Source organism: Notamacropus eugenii, chromosome 6 (assembly GCF_028372415.1).
Source record: "Notamacropus eugenii isolate mMacEug1 chromosome 6, mMacEug1.pri_v2, whole genome shotgun sequence".
NCBI classification, from domain to species: domain Eukaryota; kingdom Metazoa; phylum Chordata; class Mammalia; order Diprotodontia; family Macropodidae; genus Notamacropus; species Notamacropus eugenii.
This window is the reverse complement of record NC_092877.1, coordinates 37,923,828-37,948,099: the sequence shown is the minus strand read 5'-3', so window position 1 is coordinate 37,948,099 and position 24,272 is coordinate 37,923,828. Positions and strand designations below refer to the sequence as shown.

Here is a 24,272-nt window from a genome sequence, read left to right as displayed (position 1 = left end):
TTGACCTACACAATACATAATGGCGATTCTGAATATCAAGAATGCATGACGTCAGTCACGCCCCTGTGTACCATCACTCTCCCTACTTGGCCAAATTAAATATAATAGAAACTGCTGCCGTTTCTGTGACCCTTGAAGGTTATAAACAGGTACGACATTTATCTACAGGTGTGAATGGAGACACAGAAATACCCGGCATCTCTCGGGATAGAAATCTGCATAGGCCCCTCCCAAATCATCTAGGCCTCCATCCTTTGAGGGAGGAGGGAACTGGAGCCTGCGCTCGCTGCAAGCCGGGACCTGGGCCAGCTGGGCGAGGAGGACGGCAGTGTGAGGGAGCCTGGGGCCTCGCGCTTTGGAAGGGCCTGGCGGAAGTGCGGGGATTTCCCGCCCAGCCTTAGCCTCGATCTCGTTCCTGCAGGGGTTGGGGCGGGGAAGGAGGGAGGAAGGAAAAGAGATGGAGTCGATCGATGTCTCTCTCCTGGATTGCTCTTGCCTGCGCCGTCGCCGCCGTCGCCCCGCCCCGCAGGCCCGCTCTGTCGTGCGCCGAGCAGCAGCCGCCGCCTCGCCTGGTCCCGCCGCTCCGCTGGAGGTCTCGGCTTCGCCAGCACCGAGAAAATGGTGCGTCCAGGGGAGCACAGAAAGGGTGCGGGTGCGGGATCCTGGGGTGACCCCGGAGGTCTGGGCCTCCAAGCGCATTCCTCCGGGGCCGGAGCGAGCCGGCAGGCACAGCAGGCCGGGCTCCTCGGCCTGGTGAGGAAGCCGTGATTCAGCACGTCGCCCCGGATGCCGGCCCATCCTCGACCTCGGCGCCCGCGGCCTGCTTCTGCTCGCCCTCCCGCCAGCGGCCCCGGGCCCTGGGCCTCCGCTCCTTCCCTGGGGGCCCCGCGGGGGCCAGCGCGGGTGGAATTTCTGGGTATCCCTTCTCCCCCCCGGGGGGGGTTCTGTTTCCCCATCCCCCCACGGGTTTCCCCGCTTTGCCACCCAGCCTTCCTGTCCATCCCGCATGGACTTCCGGGGAAACTGAGACCCAGAGTGGGGAAGGGCCTACCCCAGAGCCTTTGTAACTGTCCCCAAGGATCTCTGGCCCCTCGGGCCATCACTGACTGCCGGGCAGGGCCTTGGAGAAGAAACCTCCCTGCTCCCCCAAAGGAGAGAATCCTTGCAAAGCGCTGTGTAAACGTTGGCCACGATCGTCGGGGTCATTGTTTATAATATGGGAAACAGACCCCGGCGACCCAGCAGGGGCCTTGGTGGGAGCCCCGGGACCCCCCCTCCTTCATTTCGCTCGCTGTCCATGAACCTGCCGTCGCTGGGGTCCCCGAAAGCTTCTGACACCGCCCTGGGGCAGCTCCTCGGAGCAGGCTGCTGTTGTCCGAGGCCTCTTCCGTCAGCTTCCCAGTGAATGAATGTGTGCCTCCCGTTGCACGCCGTTGTCAGATGTGTTGTTTTGGATTCTGCCTTTCCCTGCATTCTTTCTGTGCCCGGGGTACTGTAGCTATGTGAAGTTAGGGGCCCTGGGCTCAGTTACCCAGAGGTAGACTCCTACCAAGTGTGAGACCTCCCAGGGCCTGCTTCTTCCTTTCTAAAAGACCTCCTAAGGTCCCTTCTCGCTCTGAATGCTGTGAGCCTATGAACCCTCTTCACTGAGTTAGGATATGGTAGGCGTTTGGGAAAGGGGATGTGTTTCATAGGTGTGTGAAGAGATTTTTATGACTTCATATGTACGGTTAATACATTGACTGCCTTCTGGATGGGTGGGGGAAGGAGGAAATTTGGAACTTAAAAATGAATGTTAATTTTTTAATGTAATTGGGAAATGTTTAACGAAATATATCTTGAAACTAATATTAAAAGTTAATTAGAAAAAGAAAGGCTGCCAGTTGTCAGGTCACCAGCTAGGGTTTGCAATAATGCCCTTTATATTTAATGCAGTTTTTCCTTTGCTTTCAGTTTCGAAACCAGTATGACAATGATGTCACTGTTTGGAGCCCTCAGGTAAAAAAAAATTCCCTTCCTTTTCAATTGTTGGGAATATCCTGGTAGTATTAAGAATATATTCAGAATATATCTTATGAGATCCTGTCATGGCTTAATCTTACTGAATAAATGACAGATTTCTGCAGACATTTCTGGAACTTCATCTTTGTTACTGAAATGAAAGCTAATACCAAAAAGTTAAAAGACCTGATTCAACTACAAAATAATGCATTAATCTTGTAAAGTTTTCTAGGATATCTGCTTTTTCTAAGTAACAGTTTTTTTCTCTTTTAGGGCAGAATTCATCAAATAGAATATGCAATGGAAGCTGTCAAACAAGGCTCAGCTACTGTGGGCCTGAAATCCAAAACCCATGCTGTACTGGTTGCTTTGAAAGTAAGTAAAGTAGAAAGTCAGATTTCCAACATAAATATTTTACATCCTTAAGAACCACTTTAACTTCAAATTTCACTGCAGAATAAGCCGTACCAGACTAATGTTTATTTTCTTTTTCTTTACTGCCTCTGCATTTGTAGAGGGCACAGTCAGAACTGGCAGCTCATCAGAAAAAAATTCTACATGTTGATAATCATATTGGAATCTCAATTGCTGGGCTCACTGCTGATGCTAGACTCTTGTGGTGAGTACAGAATCTTTTGGGGGCTATTTCTGTACTAGAATAATAATCTCATTTTTAAAATGATATAGGGACAAGTTTGGCCAAATGATACACAGATTAGCATTTATGTTTTTGAGAGATGACCAGAACCATCTAATGATAGTATTGAACTACTGTGGAGAAAGAGGCAGTTTGACAGAGTGCCAGGTGCAGGATGCTCTCTAAACTAAACTAACTTGGACCAGATCAGAGGTGTTTCATGCACACAGGCTACCTTAGCCTGAGCTAGATGCAGTTGTAATTGGCAAATAGAAGTGGATATGCTATGCACAGGGATCCATTTCTAATGGAGTTTGACATTACTCCTGTAGGCGATCTCTACAGTTCCTTCCAATCCCAAATCCTATGATCTTGTGGGCATTTGAAGGAGTATAATTATTCCTGATAGCTCTTTGGAAGATGTTGTGGGGGAGAGACCTGAGTTCAAATCTGGACTCAGACTTTTACAAGCTGTGGAACCCTGGGCAAGTCATTTTATCCCTGTTTGCCTCAGGTTCCTCATCTTAATGATAGCACTTGCCTCCCAGGGCTGCTGTGAGGGTCTGATGAGACAGTCATTGTAAAGCACTTAGCACAGGGCCTGGCGAAGAGTAGGTGCTACAGAAATGTGAGTTATCATCATTGTTATTACTGGCTGTGGGACTTTGGACAAGGCATGTGACTTCTCTCAGCCTCAGCTGCCTCCTCTTTAACATGGGGCTAATAGCACCTCCTCACAGGGCTCTTTACATGTGTAAAGCCCCCTCAAGCCTCAGAGTGTTGTGTCAGTGCTAGCTAATCCATGTACAGCTGTCGCACACCTGGGTGGCATCCCAGCTTTGAGCAAGAATTCCTCAAGGATTTATTAAGCACTTATTATATGTCAGTCACTGCTCTGTTCTGGGCACCTGGAATGCAGAGATAAAGATGAAACTCTCCCTGTCCTCAAAGAGTGGGGAGAATATTCTATGGGGAGAAAATAACATGCAAATAAAAAATTAAATATTTTCCACGTCATTTTTGTGAGAACGTCACGGGTCTAAAGGAATTTTGTTAACAATAGAACGAGTTCCAGAAGGTCCAATGGAAGGTTAAGATGGAGGAGGGTGGGGGCAAGGAAGGGAGGGAGCTGACCAGCACAGGTCAGCATGTGGTACCAGAGAATCGTGGGGGTTCTGAGTAGAGCCATAGGGCAGTAGGTTGTTATGCCCTTCACAGGCAGTGGTGATGCTTAGCCACTCATCAACAAGAGGTAGAGGAGAGAGGGAGGGAGGGGGGGAGAGAGAGAGAGAGAGAGAGAGAGAGAGAGTGTGTGTGTGTGTGTGTGTGTGTGTGTGTGTGTGTGTGTGTGTGTGTACACACACACACAAGCAGGGTAGATGGAGAGGTTCTCATTCTGCTGGATGGTCTAAGCACAAATTAAATGGTAAGGTAATTGATGCCAGCCTAGAGGTGCCAAAGGAGGGCAATATTAAGCCCAGAATGATGACAGCTGTATTTAGATGTTACCAGAAGAGAACTTCGCCTTCCTCCAGGTCAACCAGACACATAGTGAGGAAGTTGGGTCTGAGTTGTTTGGTTTTTTTTTTCCTTTTTGACTCTGCCTAAGAAATATCAAAATGTATTTTTAAATATAAAATATGTCCAATGTATAGTTACATTTTATTTATGGAATCAGATTCAACAAATTTTCTGTGACAGTTAAGGCTGAAACACTTATTCAAATGATTCATCTTGGTAATAGAAAGGGAAGTGAAAGCCTCATGTTTGCCTTCATCTCCTCCAGGCAACAAGAGTTTCATCTTCAACTCTTGAAACACACACACACACACACACACACACACACACACACACACACACACAGAAAGTGATGTTTAAAGAAGCATAACACTTCATTCATCTTTTTGTTTTTGTAACTAGATGAGTATATATCTTTTAGTCAGTATTTTATTTCTCTGTACCTGTAAAATTAATCCAGATTACATTTTGAGACATAGAGGACTCATTTACCAGAAATATTTTGTATGATACAGAGTATCTCTGTTCTTTTTAAAAATATCATTTTGAATCAAAAACTTCATTCGGTTTGACTTTAGCACCAAGAGAAGGGATTGTGGGAGGGTTTGGTTGCCTTCAGAAGATCAAAGATGTTTTTCAGATATTCCCAGCTTCCCTTAAATTCGTGGATTAGAGATCCATAAGAGGTTATCATATAAACTCTTCCTGGTCATGTATGTGTATCAATAAACATTTGCTGCATATCATATATATTTTTCCATAGTTTGTTTTGTCACACTCTAAAGTAGCAATTCTTAGAGTACCATGCTGTACAGTTCAGTCTTCCAGAATGCTAGCAAAACTAATGCTTTCAAGCTTCAAAGGTTGCTCCCTGTTTTTCTGGGATTTATCAGAGAAGTCTGTGTTTAGTCTTTTTGAGTTTTAGGGTACTTGGACTGTAGTTCTGGAGACTTTGTTCATATCCTTTTTGTTTTACTCACCTTTCCACACCAAAGTTTTGACTATTTTTTAAGTATGTTCTTACGCAAAATACTCTTCCTTGAACTATAGAATCTTAATCCAGTCTTCTTGGAATTTGCCCAAAGTCATATAACTCATTAGTGACAGATTCAGTATTAGAAGTCAGGGCTCCTGACTCCTGGTCCAGCATTTTTTTCCACCATATTGCTTTGTTGATCTCTTCAGTTGCTTTCCTCTGGAACTTCTTTCCATGGCATTCAGGAAGAACTAGCACCTCTGGTTTGAGGGCTACTCACATACCTGTGGTATCCACCTTTACCCAACTCTCATTTGTGGCCTCAAGGAGCAGTAGCAGGTGCAGCAGCCACACCCACTAAAACTATCTCAGCAGACAGGCTAAAGGAGGGTGAGGGTGATTGCCATACTTCAAACCCATCGGTGAGTTATGGGGATGTCTACCCTAAGCGCATGAGGACTTGCCCCTAATGAATGGGCAGATGAGAACAGTTTGTCCCATTGGCCATGAGGGCAGTTGAAGTAGGTGCTTTGGAGCACTCAGCTTGACCAGGCATTAAAGATGCCTACGTCATTCACTGCATCCCAGGCCATGGACACTTGTTCTGGCTCTTGTCCTGCCACTAGACTTTGATGATGTAGGAGGAGAGAGTGAGGCTGATGACTTTGTGCAGCCCTGCCTCACTTCAGTCCCATTCTCCCCAAACTCAAGAGATCACCCTGGATGTCAGTGGTTCTCTTCAAAAGCAAAGGACGAACAACAGCCCTTTTGTTAAGGTGCAGCAGAAAGAACTGTTCATGTAAGACAGCTGTACCATGCTTTCCTACACAGATAGGATAGTCGTGTCCTCTGTTTTCTTTTCTGGTTCCTAAGTTTTTGCTGATGCCCAACATTTTCTTGGCTAGGGACTCTGTCCTAGCTAAACTTATCAGTCCAGGAGCTAGCAGGCAGCACGCAAATGTTGGCTTTCACTTGGCTACAGCAGCACGTTGAGCTGATGCCTAAAGGGAACTCTGAGCAGCAGCTCCTCCTCCCCTTTGCTCAGCTGTAACGTTACTAGTCTCACCAGGGTGTTTTCCTTAAGCACAGTGCCTTGCCTCTGCTTGTCAGGAAGCTCTGCTTTCTTCTGTCTGTTCACACATCCTCAGCAGATCTTCCAGTTCAATAAAATTCAGCCAGTATTGATTGAGGACTCATAGCATACCAATGTGTACTCAACACTATGGCTAAGCATTTCACTCTTAGGAGAGCTCTGCGTGAGCTGCAGACTTGGAAAGTTCACCGTGTACTTTCTTCTTCTAGATTAATTATAAAAGTTACAAATAAATGCAACCCTAACACTAATCTCTGGGGTGGGTGATCCTACTTTTATCACCCTCTGGAGTAGGGAAGTATTTTTGTATCTCTGCTCATAGACTCCTGAACCACTCACTTATCCCCAACAAAGCCAGAGCACCTTAATTTTTTGTAGGCTTTGACTTGTCATCTGATGGCATAGCACTTTGTATTTCTCATATCCTCCCACTAATCTGATTGAAGTCCTTTCATACACGGAGCCATGCCTGTTTTCTGGTCCTTCTCACCTTCACAGGAAGTAGCCGAAGGCATTGTGTATCCCAGGCCCTAGATCAAGGTTGTCTCTGTACATGTACATACTTTTCGATCCCATTCCACGAACATTTACTAAGTACTCACCACTAAAAAGCACTGCCTAGGACTGAAGATGCAAAAATAAAACAGCCCCTGCACTCAAGAGGCTTCAGTAAGTAAATATAAAAGCCCCACAAAGGAATGGTGTACTTTGGGACAGAGAGAGAGCATGGTCAAAGGCCTTGTGGAAGTAATGGTTCCTCAGCTAGGCCTTGAGAAGCCCCAGGGATCTCAGAGGGCAGAGGTGAGGAGGGAAGAGAGTTCTGGGACAAGAGGCAGGAGAGGAGGAGGACTATGGTCATGAGCCAGAAGCAGGCTGGTCTGGTTGGAGTGTTTTGTGAGTGAGGGGGAGTAATATGATATTAGTGTGGATAGATAGGTTACAGTCAGATTGGAAAACCTTTAAATGCCAAACAAAGGACTTTGTATCTGGTCCTAGAGGCAGTAGGGAGCTGCTGAAGTTTCTGGAGGAGCAGGCATGATCAGTTCTGTATGTCAAGAATATTAGTTTGGCATCTTTATGGAGGGTGGAAAGGAGAGGGAATCTGCTGAAGAGGAGTCATCTAGGGCAGTTCTGCAGGAGTCCAGGAAAGATGATGAGAACCTGAACCAAGGAGGTGGCTTAGTGAGCACGAAGAAGGGGATAGTGTGTAAGTGCTGCAGAGAGAACAGAAGGCACTTTGGGGTTTAGGGAGAGCCAGTAATCAAAAGCAACTCTTAGATTTGGAGCTAAGTGATACCTTCAACAGAAATATAGAAGTTGGGAAGAAGGAGGGTTTAGGGGAAGAGGGCATGCCATTTTTTATGTAGACAGGAGATTTAGAGCTGGAAGAGACCTTAGAGATTGAGTCCTACCCTTCATTTTACAGGTGAGGGAAACTGATCCTAGAGAAGTTGTGACTTGCCTAGAGTCATACAGTTAAGTAAGTTTCTAAGGTGGGATTAGAACCCAGGTATCCCTGATTCTGGGTCCAGTGTGTTATTCCCTAACCATGCTAACATTGAGTTTGAGCCTCATTCCTTTAGGACATGTAGTAGATGCCCAGCAATCAACTGTTAATGTGGTTCTGGAGTTAAGAAGGAGAAACTAAGGTTTGATATGTAGGTTAACAAAGAGGTGATGCTTGAACCTGTGGAAGGCAGAAAGATGTCCACAGCAGCATAGAGGGAAACAGACCCAGAGAGAGACCCTTGGGTGTGGCACACAGGTGGTGATCCAGCAAAGACTTTTGAGAAGGAGAGTCACCTTGGCAGAAGAAAAACCGCAGTAGTTTTTGTCCTATTGAAAAACTTAAGCAGATCAGTCAGAAATTATTTTTCCCTTTCAAAAGTCATGTTACCTTTTCCTTAAATAAGTTGTTTATTTAGTTATTGTCAGGCATAGCAGTAGACTCTTCCATCTGTCCCCTAACACTCTTCTTTTTGCATAGGAGCAGCAGCAAGACAGAAGTCACCATACTCTGTAACACCTTCCATCCCATCATCTTACACGGTTTCCTTTTTTAGTTCTCTTGGAATTCTTGGGTGGAGACAGTCTGTCCCTGTAGCTCAAGAACAGGAGTTTTTAACCTTTTATTGGGTCGCCGACCCCTCTGTCAGTCTGATGAAACCAGTGGACTTAGAATAACAATTTAAAATCATTGATGGAAATGCTAAATGTCATTTAGCTGTCACTGAAAATAAAGATGTAATTTTTTCCCATCCAAGTTTATATCAGCACCTTGGAGGATCTATGAACTCCAGGTTAAGAATTCCTAGTCTGGAATATTCAGTTCATTTAACTTTACTTGATCTAATAATTCTGACCTGTTGGCTTCAAAAGGCACTTTGAGGAAGTGAATCTCTTTGATTCCTGTCAATGTCTGAAAAGAATCCCCCAAAGCCATGCAAGGTTAAACTAATATTTTAATGTGGAGAAACTGTATTGGAATCTAAAATTCTAGCTTTCTTGTTTGTTTTCTAGCAACTTCATGCGTCAGGAGTGTCTAGATTCCAGATTTGTGTTTGACAGACCTCTTCCAGTGTCTCGTCTAGTGTCTCTAATTGGAAGCAGTATCTTTTTGTGTTAATAATTATGGCTATGAACATGGAGGGTAATGTACAATCGATTGTGAATATGTTTTAGGACAAGGGATTTAGTTGCCTCTGTCCACATCCCTGGAAACCACTAATGTTCCCTAGAATCCCACACATACATACATATGCACACACTGTTCCTGGACCCATGTGGAAACTGGAGATTTTAAATCCCAGAAGGCCCTCCCAAATAGTGCATAATATCCATACTTCCTGAAAACACAACACTATGTAATGGCATCTTGCATGAGAAAAGAGAGTCCTTAGGGCTTGTGCCTGGGTTTGATGAAGACCCCAAAATGTTGAATTTCAGTCTAGAGAGGACTCAGACCATTGTGTTTTTATCGAACAAAAAATGAGATGATGTCAAAAATGTATACTGTATATTAGGAGAACCTTTATTGTTTTTCATAAAGATGGAATAAAATTTGAAAGCTAAAACATGACATCCCTAGAGTCAGATGTTTCCTTAGATTAAGGAAGGCATCTTGAAAAGAAACATAGTCTGCTTGTCCACATCAGGAAAGAGTCTTTAACTAGATTAAGAGACCCAGATACCAACACAGCGTTATGGCCGGAGACCGTATGGTGTGGGACTGCTCATCGCTGGTTATGATGTAAGTACAAACTCATTTCAGTTGAGTGAAATTAACTGTTTGAAGTAGCTTTGCTTTATGACTTTGTCTCATAAGTAGACAGAGAGAGAGAGAGAGAGAGAGAGAGAGATAATCAGAAGTATTGTGGTGTTATGGATAGAGTACTGAGCTTAGAGTCATCAAGATTCAGGTTTAGATCCTGCTTCTTGTACTTATTGGCTTTGGGACCATTAGACAAATCACCTTAGCCCTCTGTGCCTCAGGCAACTCTTTTGGACTTTTCTGGTAAGCCATAATGAGGCAAATGGAAGAAATTCCCATACCAGAAGGCCATATGCTGCTGACAGAAATCTTGGCTCTGTTGCACATTCACATGAATCCTAAGCAAAAAGACACATTCAAACTTTGATTAACTGAAATGTTTAGAGAATAGGGTGGTTAGTTTAATTGAATTTTTGTTAAACTTCATTTTAACCAGACAGAAATTTTTATTTGTTTGTTTCAACCACTCTTACTGAAAATCTCTGAACTGAGTCCTCTTTTCTGCTGTAGTAGGTACAGTATCCTCAAAAAAAATTGAATTCTTAATGTTGGATGCTTTGTTACAATTGACCTGTCATCCTGAACTTCATTGGTAATTATATGGTATGATAGCTTCAAAAGACACTTAATAACTATAATAATAGCTAATTTTTTTTATCATGTTTTTAGCTTTGCATAATACTTTACAGTTATTATCTCATTTGATCCTGGAAGATAGATCTGTTACTATCCCTCATTTACAGGTGGGGAAACTGAGACAGGAAATAGTTAAGTGACTTGTCTAGAATCACTCAGCTACCAAATGTCTGAGCCAAGATTTTTCCTCAGGCCTTCCTGACTTCAGGTTCAACGCTCTATCCTCTGCATCACCTAGCGGCTTGAGCTGAGTGTATACGCACCAAGAGTTAAGGCTGTGGGCCAGTGTAGCAGGACCTTTTTTTTTTAATACTGAACCTGTGGTGCTAGCATGTCTTATACACAAGCCCTGCATATTTCCTGCATAACAAAAATAGAGCTAGCTAACTCTGGTTGGGCTTTGCTGTAATTTATCTCCTTTTGAAGCATGTGTAGTCTATACATAAATTATTGTTTTCTTATTTAAATAAAAGAGTATTTTTTTCCTTCTTTTTTCCAAATTACAAAAAGTAAAATACCATGTACTTTGTATTTAAGAAATTAACAGCTTGTCAGTATCTCTTTTAATAGCACTGTGCCCAAATTTGCCATTAACATCATGGAATTTCTTTTTATGCATATCTAGCTGAAGCAGTTATTGTGTTCTCTTTCTTTTTGTAGGATATGGGTCCTCACATCTTCCAAACCTGTCCGTCTGCAAACTACTTTGACTGTCGGGCTATGTCCATTGGAGCCCGCTCTCAGTCGGCCCGTACTTACTTGGAGAGGTGTATGTCCAAGTTCAGTGACTGTAAGTCATAGACTTCTTCTTTTTCAACTCCTTAATAAGAAGGGGAAAGCTACAGTCTCCTTAATGAAGAAAATAATGAGCCTTATAAGAAGATTCCCTGTACTGAAGTGACCTGCCACAGATGTGGCCTACCTACTTTTCCCTGCCCCAGGCCTACTCAGGTCTTTATTCTCTACCCAAAGGCCCTTCCAGAACCTGAGGTTCTGCTGCCATTGCTAGCCAAGCCCACATTCTGACAGTAATCATCACCTTCCAACCCACAGCCATTGAGGGAGAAAGACAATAAAAAGGAAAGGTAAGAGATGAGATTGACCAAAAGCTATACTTCCCTTTAGAGGGAAAGGGAGTGAGAAAGGAAAGACCAGAGGCAGAGCTTATTAAATTTGCCTAAGCCTTTTATCTGATTTCTTTTTTGTCACTGAGCCCATTTTGATCTTCATGTTACATGGGCACCTTGGAGAGAAACTAGAGAAGCAAAGCCAGGAGGACTCACTTGGCAAGCTCATTTTTATGGCTCAGTTATATAATAAGACTATGTTTTTGTGGTCTTCGACTTCAGCTTAACCTAGCACAGTCAACACAAACTGAAGAAACCATCGAGTGTTCTCTCCAGAAGGCATTCCTAATCTTGATTATTAGGTGATCTTTATGATTGTTTGTGTAAAGTACTTGTGACTTGTTATTGATTCTGGTTTGCCTGGAGTGCTAAGTATTTGGGTAAAACATGGACTTAAAATGGCAGGCTTGATAAAAGAAGTTTGACTTGTAAAGCAGCATTATTTATTTTCCCCATCTAGGCAATTTGAATGAGCTGGTGAAACATGGTCTTCGAGCCTTACGGGAAACACTTCCTGCAGAACAGGACCTAACTACAAAGGTAAATCTCAGTTTTTCAGTTATGTTTCTATTAATAACAGAAATAGAGATTATATTTCTTTCAGCTTGGGAATAGGTAACCTGGCTTCTTGGCATCTCACCATGTCATTTTGCTAGTTGTACCTTCCAACCCCCTTCCTCATCCCACCCCACCCCCAGTCATACTTATCTTATTACTAGCTAGAAGACTGTAATTGAGTAAAACACTCAACCTGCCTGGGCCTCAATTTCCCAAGCACAGGCTTTCATGAGAAAGTACTGTGTGAATTTTAAGTTGTGTAATGTAATGAATGTAATGAAATGTAATGTAATGAATTATTACTATGGTCTATCTAGTGTTGTAGGGAGTCCCAGATTTTTTTTTCCGTTAATTTTGTGCGTTTCCATCCAAAATTTAGCTCATAAATCAAAAATTTTATTCCATTTGCTAGATATTAATGACTGAAAAGTTTCATGCAAAGAGTTGGTAAATTTCACACGTAGGTTATCTAATAATGGACAAAAATCAGAAAAAATATATTTAGACATAGTATATTTTTTAAAAATATAACTTCATAAATGATCAAATTTTTTAAATAGATTTTTGTTTTTTTGTAAAACCATCTCTTTCGAGTCCATCCCCTTTTTTACAATAAGACAAAGCCCATTAAATCCAATAAAGAATTCCCTTCTTTTCTTAACCATGTGTATTTTGGCATGACCCATACATTTTGTTTCCATTTCCAGATGGAGTAGTCAATTTACTACCAGTGAATGAGGGGTTTTGTAGCTAACACAGTGTCTTGATATTTTTAAAATTCTGCTTCCCAGAATGTTTCCATTGGAATTGTTGGAAAGGACTTGGAGTTCACAATCTATGATGATGATGACGTGTCTCCTTTCCTGGAAGGTCTTGAAGAAAGACCACAGAGAAAAGCACAGGTAGGTCATAGAGCTGCTTGCAAACAAGACTTTCTTTTCTCTCATTTCCTACATAAAAAAATATCTTGTAGCCCCACAGAGAAAGATTTTTTTAACTTCTTGCAGAAATATAATCAGATTAAGATAAAGATATCCAAGGAATTAAAATAGCCAAAGAAGAAACTAAGTTATCACTCTTTGCAGATTATATGATGATTTACCTAGAGAATCCCAGAGATTCAAGTAAAAAATTACTAGAATTAATAAACAACTTTGGCAAAGTTGCAGGGTACAAAATAAACCCACACAAATCTTCTGCATTCCTATATATTAGCAACAAAGTCCAGCAGCAAGAGATAGAAAGAGAAATCCCATTTAAAGTTAGGGTAGACAGTATAAAATACTTAGGAGTCTACCTGCCAAAACAAACCCAGGGATTATATGAACACAATTACAAGACACTTTTTGCACAAATAAAGTCAGATTTAAGTAAGTGGAAAAACATTAGTTGCTCATGGATAGGCCGTGCTAATATAATAAAAATGACAATTCTACCCAAATTAATATACTTATTTAGTGCCATACCAATTAAACTATCAGACAATTACTTTCTAGAGCTGGACAAAATAATATCAAAATTCATTTGGAAAAACAAAAGGTCCAGAATATCAAAGGGACTAATGAAAAGAAATGCTTGGGAAGGTGGCCTAGCGCTACCAGACCTCAAACTGTACTATAAAGCAGCAATTATCAAAACCACTTGGTATTGGCTAAGAAACAGAGAGGTAGACAAGTGGAATAGACTTGGCACTCAAGATGCAGTAGGCAAGGAATATAGCAACCTTCTGTTTGATAAACCCAAGGACCCCAGCTTCTGGGATAAGAACTCATTGTTTGACAAAAATTGCTGGGAAAACTGGATAACAGTGTGGCGGAAATTAGGCATAGACCCATACCTGACACCGTACACAAGAATAAAGTCCAAATGGGTACATGATTTAGGTATAAAGATTGATACCATGAATAAACTGGAGAAGCAAGGAATAGTGTATTTATCAGATTCATGGAGAAGGGAAGAATTCTTTACTAAAGGAGAGATAGAATGCATTATGAAATGCAAAATGGATAACTTTGATTACATTAAACTGAGAAGTTTTTGCACAACCAAACCCAATGCAACCAAAATCCGGAGGGATATAGTAAATTGGGAAAGAATTTTTACAGCTAAGCTCAGGGATAAAGGCCTCATTTCTAGAATTTATAGAGAACTGATCCAAATGTATAATCATACAAGTCATTCCCCAATTGATAAATGGTCAAAGGATATGAACAGGCAATTTTCAGAGGAAGAAATTAAAGCTATCTATAATCATATGAAAAAATGCTCTAAATCACTATTGGTTAGAGAGATGCAAATCAAAACAACTCTGAGGTACCACATCACACCTATAAGATTGGCAAACATGACAGAACAAGAAAATGATAAATGCTGGAGAGGATGTGGGAAAGTTGGAACACTAATTCATTGTTGGTGGAGCTGCGAGCACATCCAACCATTCTGGAGAGCAATTTGGAACTATGCCCAAAGGGCTACAAAAATGTGCATACCCTTCGACCCAGCAATATCGCTACTAGGACTATATCCCCAAGAGATCGTAAAAATGGGAAAGGGTCCCACATGTACAAAAATATTTATAGCAGCACTCTATGTAGTTGCCAAAAACTGGAAGTCAAGGGGATGTCCATCAATTGGGGAATGGCTGAATAAATTATGGTATATGAATGTAATGGAGTACTATTGTGCCATAAGAAATGATGAACAAGAAGACTTCAGAGAGGCCTGGAAGGACTTATATGACCTGATGCTGAGTGAAAGGAGCAGAACCAGGAGAACTTTATGCACAGCAACAACCACAGTGTGTGAGAGTTTTTTCTGGTAGACTTAGATTTTTGTAATAACACAAGAACTTCTTACCAAAAAAAAAAAAAAAATCCCAATGGAGGATCTCAAGGCAAAATGCCTGCCACACTCAGAGAGAGAAATATGGAAGTCACTCACATATTGTAGCAGATCATGTTTGTGTATGTGTATGTATTTGTGTATCATGTTCTGATTTGTTATACGATTTCTTTCATTTATCTTAGTCTGACTACATAGCATGACTATAGTGAAAATATACTCAATAGGAAAGTATATGTAGAATCTATACAGAATTGTATGCAGTCGTGGGGAGGGAGGGGGGTAGTGAGGGGTAGGTGGGGGGGATAAAATCACAATTGTATGGCAGTGATTGTTAAACATTACAAAATAAAAAAAAAAAAAAGAAATATAATCAGATTGTGATCTAAATGATTATTAAGAAATAGGTAGATGTAAATTCTGTTTTGATAGGAATGAGTTTAAAGTAGTTTCATGTAGAAATGAAAAAGTACTTCCATTAATATAAGAAGGAAAATACCAGAAGAAAAAGATAGGAAGTGAGATCAGAATGAACTAAGACTAGGTAGGAGTCAACAATGTGATGTGTTAGTGGAAGTTTGTGGTCAGGCTTCAGTTATTGTCAATATTTGATAAATGTATAATTTTATGAAACAGAAATGACCCCATATGATTCAGAATGTGGCTTTGTTTACTGCACAGAATGAACTACCTGCTGTTTGGTTGCTGTTGACTTAATGTATTCTTTGTGTTATCTCCTGTAGCCTGCTCAGCCTGCTGAGGAACCTGCAGAGAAGGCTGATGAGCCCATGGAGCACTGATCTGTCTAAGCCAGTCTATGTCTGTGTTAGCAAGTCTAAAAGGAACACTTCTGTCTAAATGGCAGTTATTATCCACGCTTTTAGCCAGATGCAGAAATACAGAATGAGATGTTCTTAGGAATCAGTCCTGGAAGGATTTTTCCAAGAAACCTAACTAAAAGATTATATATAACTGGGTGCATTTTCTTTAAAAGGGAGGATGTAATCATTTTCTAGAAAGAATGGGGTATCAGCACTATTGTTTTTATATGAAGAACATATTGTCTTTATGATTTTAAAGGCAACTGTGAAATAAAATTGTTTCAACTGATTGTAGTATTTTTTTCTTTGACAGCTTCAGCAGAAACACTTTGTCACTTGCTGCATCCATAGTTAATGTCTGTGATTTTAATTTTCTTGAAATTTGCTGAACTAAAAGGGAAAAAGAATATATCATCACCTTCATTCTCAGCCCTCAAATAAGGACGACAGGGCAGTGAAGCTGGAAATCTCTTGACCAGCTGACAGGTGTAGTTTGGAATAGAGGGTCTGGGGTGGGAGGAAACACCCCAATTATCTGGGACCCATTCCTTTAAAAATTGGCATTTTTTCTAAAGGAAATAGCCATCATTCTAGTGAACATCATGGAAAAGTAGAATATGGCACATGAGCTGTGAAGGAAATTAGGTTGTCTGAGAGGCAGAGGTAAGGTTGGGAACATTTAACAATCCTGGGGAACAGATTCTGCCATTCCTCAGTCCATGGATATTTGGGTAGTTAAGAGTTTTTCAATATTATAAATAACAGTACTACAAATTTTTTGTACTCTTGGGTCTTTTCCCTTGTCATTAACTTCCTTAGAGTATGTTCCCACCAGTGAGATCACTAGGTGAAAGGATATAATCTCTAGTTTCTGTTCTTAAACTTGTGACCCACCCCTTATCACCACTGTGCGAAGTTAAACTCATTTTAATTTAGACATAATAAAACACTAGTAAGAAAGTCAGTCTTGTAAAAAAAAAAAACCATATGGCCCAAAGACCAGTACCAAAGACGGGGATTATTTGCTAGTTTGCCTATAATAATCACTGACGTCTAAGTAGTTTTATAGTTTAAAAAGGATTTTGCTTACAACAACCTTAGGAGGTGGGCGGTACAGGTTTTGAGAGTCCTATTTTTGAAATGAAGAAACAGGTTTTAGAGAAGTGAAGTCAAGCCAGCGAGTGTCAGGTGAGTAATAGCACCACTCCCATCTCCCCTCAGACTAATGGCAAACATCCCAAGACCCTGAACTTAGGAGCCTTGGGAATAGCTAGCTATGCTTCCAGCCCAGTGCCCTCAGCTATTTTCCTGGGAAACAGCTCCTGTGGAGAACGGGTCAACCATCCCCACCTTCCGCCAGCCTAGCTGAAGCAGCAAGGGCCCTTGAGGGAGAGATAGGCAGCAAACCACCACCCTGATCACCATCTCCCCTCAGGCCTCAAGGAAACAGCCCAGAATTCTGAGACCAAGAGCCTTGGGATCAACAATTCCCTCAGCCATTGGCCCCTATGAGATGCAGCCTGGTCATTGTTCCTCCTATGGTCACAGCTCCTGCCTTACCGTGTGTTGCTAGCTAGCTGCGTGTTGCTAAGTGAATTGACCTTTCTGGATCTTAGTTTTCCTCATCTATAAAATCTATAAAATGGGGATAATAATATCACCTCCCTTACAGATTATGAAGATGAAGTGACATAAAGCACTTTGGAAACCTATGTAATCTATGCAGCACTGCGTTCATTATTATTATTATTATTTATATGTAACATATTGACTAGCATGGTGGGAAGATTTGAAACTGACATTTAAGAATTGGTTGAAAGTACTGGGCTAATTTAGCCTGAAGAAAAGATTTAATAGGATTTATCATAGCTGCTCATCAATACTGTCTGAAGTTATTTTGCCATGTGTTATAGGGAATGGATTTAGGGGTTTTTTGACCCCAGAGGGCAGAATCAAAAACAATTGTTGGAAGCTATCGAAGCAAGTATTTAAATAAATACTTCCTAACAAAGCTATGCCGAAGGGAAAGGGACTACCTTGAGACATGATCTTCCTTGAAGGTCTTCAAGCAGAGGTTGAATGACCATTTCTCAGAGATCTTAGGTCTTAGAGTTGGAAGGAACCTTGGAAATATACCTTGGAAATGACTCCAACTGCCTTGTGAAAGGAGGGCAACAAGGTGGCACAGTGGAAGGTGCACCAGGCCTCAAGTCAGAAAGACCTGAGTTCAAATCCAGCCTCAGACACTTACTGTGTGACCTTGGGCAAGTCACATAACCCTGTTTGCCTGAGATTCCTCATCTGTAAAAACAGCTGGAGAAAGAAATGACAAACCACTCTAGCATCTCTGCCAAGAAAACCCCAAATGGGGTCAGGGAGAGTGAGACATGACTGAATAACAACAATGATAGGGGAAAAAGTATGAAAACTTCCAGAATTGGAACAAATTTTGAGTGTTTTCTTTAAAATCTCAAATGAGTAGACTTGGAGGATACGATAGAATAGGTAATAAGTACCTGTTTGATAATAAGATGACTAGAAAGGGCTGATACCTTGTGGGAAACAATAAGTTTTGTTTCCACAAGCTTTGGGTGATCAGGATTGTGACCTAGCACGGTTAGGTCAGAGGTCAGAAACTTGTGCACAGGCTTGACGAGCTGTTTGTGGCAATGGACAGTGTCAAGGGACATCCAAAATTTGGAACAGTATAAGAAGTTTCCATTATTCTGAATGTATTGTAGTCTTCCTATAACCCTACATCCAGCCTCACTACTCCAGAGCTATCTGAATCCAGGAACCAGATATTCATCAAGATGACTGGAGATGACCCAGGATGAGGCAACTGGGGTTAAGTGACTTGCCCAAGGTCATACAGCTAGTGAGTGTCAAGTGTCTGAGGTGAGATTTGAACTCAGGTACTCCTGACTCCTGCTGTATCCATTGCACCACCTAGCTGCCCCTAGGAGAGAAAAGATAAAACTCTTGGGAAAGGCCTTATGTAGTAGAGTGCCAAGGAAGAAAGGGATGCTAGGCACCTTCCAAGAGACTGCCTGGGAGGGCACAAAAGCTTCTCAAATTATTCTGATAGTTTCACATCTGCCAAGGGAATAAAACCTTTGCCTGAAAGCATTAATCCAGTGTGATCAATCACTGGCAATTCTCACACAGGGTCAGCAAGTCTGATGGCAACAGAAATATACTCCATGCTGCTAATTCTGTCCTGGGGAGGACGGTGTTGGGTGCTGAGAAGCTGTAGTAATAGGAGAAGGGAGGGCAGCACGTATCAGGCCAGGTGAGCCCTCAATACCACCAGCAGTCCTGGAGAGACTCATGGAGCCATGACTAGGGAATGCTTACCAGAGATAGAGAAAAGCAAGATCTGACCAAGTGGTGAGGCTGTCTCTAGCATATACTAAGAATTTTATGAAAATTCTTTGAGTTTTCTACTAAAGCAGGAAAATTCCAGCTATCATGAACCTTCTTGCAACAGCTACTGACAGGGTACCACTGACACAGTAAGGCGCTATATAAATGTTAGTAATTACTATTATCCCTATTATTTCACTCAACCACTGTGCAGAGCCTCCAGGACAGGGACCATCTTTGCCTGTTACTGTATCCCCAGTGCTTAGCTTAATGCCTGGCACATAGTAGGTGCTTAGTAAATGTTTAGGAAGTGACTGATTGATTGCTAAGGGCAGAGGGTACAGATATGAAAAACGAAACATTCTCTGCCTTTGAAAGAGCTTACTGTTACACATCCAGTAGCAGAGAAGAATCTGACAAGATATAAACAGGAAATATAAGGCTTGTAGTTCTGTTGTGTGCCACTCTCCCTGACCCCCTTTGGAGTTTTCTTGGCAGAGACACTGGAGTGCTTTGCCATCTCCTTCTCCAACTGAAGAGGACCCTGAGGCAAGCAGGGTTACATGACTTGCCCAGGGTCACACAGCTAGCTGTACTGACTCCAGGGGCAGCGGTCTGCGCCCTGTGCCGCCCAACGACACGATACATTGTGTCAATTATATGCTGTATGTTGCATTACGTTACATTATCGTTACTCTTGCTATTCTCAGCTCCGCTCCAGGTCTCTCCGGGGCCCGGAGCAGGGCTACGCCGCCAGGATCCCAGGGACAGAGGCGCGCTGAGCCTAGGGATGCGTAGCCAGCCTCGGCACCGCGCAGCCGCCCAGCAGGGGGCGGGGATGGGGCGGGGGCCGAGGACGTAGGAGGCGGGCCTAGAATGTGGGGGCGGGGCCTAGGACGTGGGAGGCGAAGCTGAGCGGCGGGAGGAGGCGTGTCCTCTCCGGGCCGCCGTAGACACTAGGTGGCTTCGGTCTTCATCCCTTCCACGTCAGCCCGGGACTCTGAGGAGCCGGAGCCGCCGCTGCCGTTGCTGCCGCCGTCACCGCCCCGGGCCGGGTAGCGGGTAGGAGTCGAGGCTAGGCCCGAGTGGGGGCCGCGCCGCTCCGCTGGGAAGGGGCGGGAGGGCGGCCCTCGGCGGGGTCGCGTCCCTGGGCCTGCTCGGCCCTGTCCTCGGAGCCCTCCCCCCAGGCCGGGCAGGGGGCGGGAGTGGGGGAGGGGGGACGCCTGTCGGGCCTCCGACCCCCGACCCTGGGGGTGCTGACACAGCCCGGGAAGCCGGGGCTTGACCTGTAGCCCTTCCTGCCTGGGCCGGAGCCGCCCCACCCAGCCCCCCCTCCCCCGTTCCACCTTGGCTTGCCCGTTCCCCACGGCCATCTCCTGACCCCGGGCTTTTCCCCCGCCCGTCCCCGCCGCCCGGAATGCTCTCCCTTCCCTTCTGTGCCCCCGGCTCCCCTCGAGGGGAGGCTTTGCAGGGCAGCTCTTCCTGGCGCTCCCTGGCATTCCCCTGGATGGTGTTTGCAGGCAGCGTGCCCTAGACTGGCAGCTCCTGGAGGAGCTTTTATATCCCCAGCGCCCGGCATACCACAGGCGCCTAATAAATGCGCGTTGATCGACTGTCCCTGTCATCCCTATAATGATGTCCCATCATCACAAAGATATCCTTTGGCCCTTTAGCTCTTAGAAATCTCCCCAAAACCACCCTGAAGTGGGTAAAGAAAAAGGGGGGATAGGCAGAAGAAAAATTGCCCCCATTTTACCTTGGAAAGGAAATGTGAGGGACCTGGGGTCTCCCAGCTTGTAAGGAAGGAAATGCAGGTGTCTCCCAAACCCCCTCAGTGGCCTGGATCCTGATGGACTCTGCAGGATGGGGGGGCAGGGTCTGGCCTTGTCCCCAGCTGCTGGGCACCTCTCTGCAGCCTAATCTGAGGGCTGCCAGTCTCGAAGGCTAGACTGGGCGGAAACTTGTTTTGTACAAGGGATGCCTGGCGCACGTTTAGGTGACCCTGTATTCATTGCAATGAAATAACTGCCTTGGAATCTTAGACTACAATTATTTTTAAAAAATGGAGACTGCCTCCCCACCATGCCCAGGCTGGGAGGGCATTGGCTGCACACAGGCTAGTCCTGGCCTGGATCAGCCCAGAGGCTTTGATTTTGCTACTTTTCCAACTTGGGTCACTTTGTCCTCTCTTTAGGCAGCCAGGTGGCTCTTCCCCCTCCCTCCCGAAGGCTCCCATATTGGTACTGATGCCCAATTGACTTTAGTGAGCTAAACATTTCCCAACTCAAGCAGTACAGCATCTTCAGCTTCCCCAGTCATAAGATTCACAGACATGCGATGCTATGCCAGGCCAATCTTAAGATTGTTTTAAAGTTATTAAGCAGACCTGAGTGTATTTTCGTTGCCCATGTTAGAATTATGTTTGTTGACTTATCGAAACTTTTAATAAGTAATGATATCTTGTACTTATTCTAGAATTTCTGATACCTGTCATCAAAAATACTTGCACTGTGGAGTACCCATAACCAAACACCATGACTGCTGCAGAAAATGTATGCTATACGTTAATTAACGTACCAATGGATTCAGAACCACCATCAGAAATTATCTTAAAAAATGACCTTGGTAAGTGAAGGATGGGAAACCTTGACATGAACATATTTGTTTATGGAGGTAATTTATAATTAGAAACATAGATTTTTGTTTGATTTCAATACACGAGATCCATGGTTTTATCTTTGTGTGGCCCGCCATTATCAGCATAGCTCACAATCCTACTTAAGGTTTATTTCGTGTACCATCTTCATGAGTTGTGGGACAAAGTTTGTTACACTTTGGCTAATTTTCTGGGAATGTGTTTTTCTGAACCTTGCTAAGCTGGTTTTCCAGTGATAAAAAGCAGTTTTTCAGAACTTTTCTCCTTGGTAAGCCAGAGCTTGAACCTTGTTGACACAGCCTTTGTGAATCTATGGTCATCATCACAACATGAAGAGGCATAAAAGAAAGGTTAATGTAGGGGATTTTAATCCAGAGTTTTTATATGAAGAAAACCGTGTATAAATAGGTTAGTAAAAGTGCTTCTGAATATTCTGTGATTATCTGTCACTAAAAATGAAAACCTCTTGTGCTAAGACTTTGCATGTATTATTCTTTGTTTAAATTTCCAGCACCTACATGGTACATTGCATATATCAGCACTCACCAAATATTTTTTAAATTGGATTGAAATTTGAAAGTAGGACGTGGTCTGAATAATGCAAAGAGAACATAAGAGATGGGCTGTGCGATGAGACATTTGCAAGGTGCTTTGCACAGTGCCTGGCACAGAGTAGGAGCTATGTGAATGCTTGTTCCCTTTCTCCTCCCAAAAAACACAACCTTGATTTTTAAAGGGCTTCTCTTCTTATTAAGAAGTGCTGGGTAATTGATGGTGTGTGTACAAGGTTGAAACTGTCTTGGTCTCTTTGTGAGACCCCTGTAGGGTCTTCTTATATTTCTTTAGGTAAACCAAAGGAGATGGACTTCTCACCTAAGATCCAAAGATTTAGGGCTAGAAGGAAAGGTAGCAGTAACAATAATTATAACAGTAAGTGGCATTACGCAGCAATTGACAGAGAGAGAGAGAGTGTGTGTGTGTGTGTGTGTGTGTGTGTGTGTATGTGAGTGTGTGTGTGTGTGTGAGGGGGTGTCCGTGGGTGTAGGTGTGTGTGTGGGTGTGAGGGGGTATCCATGGGTGTGTGAGTGTGTATGTGTGAGAGTGTGTGAGGGGGTGTCCATGTGTGAGTGTGTGTGTGTGTGTGTGATTTGATCCCCAGTGAAACATTGTTAGATGGGCAGCTGATAGGTATTATTATCCCTTCCTATAAATAAATAAACTAAGACTTAGGTTATCTATAGTAATACAAATACTAAATGTCAAAGAAAGAATTTGAACACAAACTTTTTTAACACAAACTCCAAAGTTCTGTATTCTTTCTCCTCTCTCATTCTGCCTTAATTCTCTGCAGAAACTGCAGGAAACTGAGGCACAGAGGAGTGTTAAATGACCTATCTAAGCCATACATTTATAGTAAGTAGCAGAATGAGGATTTGGATCCAAATCCTTATGACTAGATTTTTGCAAAGATAAGCATTTATCTTATTCAAAGCAGGACAGGTAAAGAGGTGACCTTGAACCTGGCGTCACGTCCTGCCTCTGACACACGTAGCGGCTGTTGTGACCCAGGACAACATCTGTCACCTCTCAGTACCCCAAGCAGTTGTGTAAGTCACTGAGCAGTTGCTGATCTGCACTTATAGGAGCTTCCATGTGGATGACCTCATAGATCCAGTTGAGGATATCCAGTACCCAGATGAGGGAAAAATGGTCTAGTGTGTTTGGGTGAAGAACAACAGGGAAGGACTAAAATGTCATTGTCATTATGGCACGTTACAGACCGCCAAGATTAAGAAGAGAACTCGATGAGCAGTTTAGGAAGCAGATCGTGAGACTGGCACAGAGGCGTGACATGGGAGTGAGGAAGAAGGAGGGGTCACTTATCTAGATGTCTTTTAGAACTCTTGGTTCCAAAAACAGAGCAACAGTCATTTCTTAACTTGCCATTATTATAACTTCACTGTTTAAAATGTGAAGAAATTCAGCACGAGAAATTTCTGTTATGTATCTGATTCTTACCAACAGGAGTAACTTGATGCTGAGATGGACATGTTGAGAGCCTTGGGGGACTGTGACCACTCAGTCTTAGAATTCACGATAAAGGAGAATACTCTGACGTTCACCCTAGATTTTGGAGAAATAGATTTCAGAGTTAGAATCAAAGACAAATGGGATCCTACTGGGAAAATTGGATAGGAACTTGGAGGGGATGGGATCTTCTCAGAGTAAGCTTCTGAAGACTGAGAGAAATGGTTCTCATAAGGAGAAAAGAAGGAAGATATCTAAAGAGACTGGTGGGAACCTAGCCATCAAATTGAATTTTTAAAAGACGTACAAAAGATAAAAGCAAGCACATGTAATGGAGTTTCAATCAATCATCAAACATTTATGAAGTTTTACTATGTACCAAATACTGAACGAAGCACTGCAAATAAAAGGGAGCAAATAAAGCCCTGCCCACAAGGAACTTAACTTTCTAATGGGGAGAGGTAGCATATGTAGATCAGTGCACACAAGATCAGTATGTGATGGGAGATAATCTTAGAAGCAATGGCATTGGCAGTTGGGGGGAGTCAAATGAAGACAGGTGTTCTCCTAGAGTTGAAAGTTAGGAGGAAAAGCATCTGGGCATGGAAAACAGCCTATGTAGAGGCATGGAAAAGGCATATTGTATGTGAGGGACAGCAAGTGTGTCAGGGCTGGATCATAGAGTGTGTCAGAGGGTAGAATATAAAAAGACTGGAGAGGCAGTGAAGAGATTTAAATGACAA

At 43.0% G+C, this 24,272-nt stretch overlaps 2 protein-coding genes across 2 annotated transcripts in view; both read left to right on the top strand.

The window, feature by feature from the left end:
* Positions 1-232: 232 nt before the first annotated feature.
* PSMA1 (proteasome 20S subunit alpha 1) lies at positions 233-15,768 on the top strand. The gene is made up of 10 exons (XM_072619544.1): positions 233-621; positions 1,954-1,998; positions 2,275-2,376; positions 2,517-2,620; positions 8,746-8,834; positions 9,405-9,475; positions 10,793-10,922; positions 11,720-11,799; positions 12,609-12,719; positions 15,402-15,768. Exons 1-10 carry the CDS (start codon positions 619-621, stop codon positions 15,456-15,458), a joined length of 792 nt encoding a protein of 263 aa, XP_072475645.1. The 5' UTR covers positions 233-618; the 3' UTR covers positions 15,459-15,768.
* A 3,963-nt stretch (positions 15,769-19,731) lies between these two features.
* The window catches only part of COPB1 (COPI coat complex subunit beta 1), a 33,456-nt gene continuing 28,915 nt past the window's right edge, over positions 19,732-24,272 (top strand). Inside the window, exons 1-2 of the mRNA XM_072619543.1 lie at positions 19,732-19,907; positions 21,321-21,470. Of these exons, the coding sequence (XP_072475644.1) occupies positions 21,380-21,470 (91 nt within the window). The 5' untranslated portion in view covers positions 19,732-19,907; positions 21,321-21,379. The remainder of the gene's footprint in view (positions 19,908-21,320; positions 21,471-24,272) is intronic.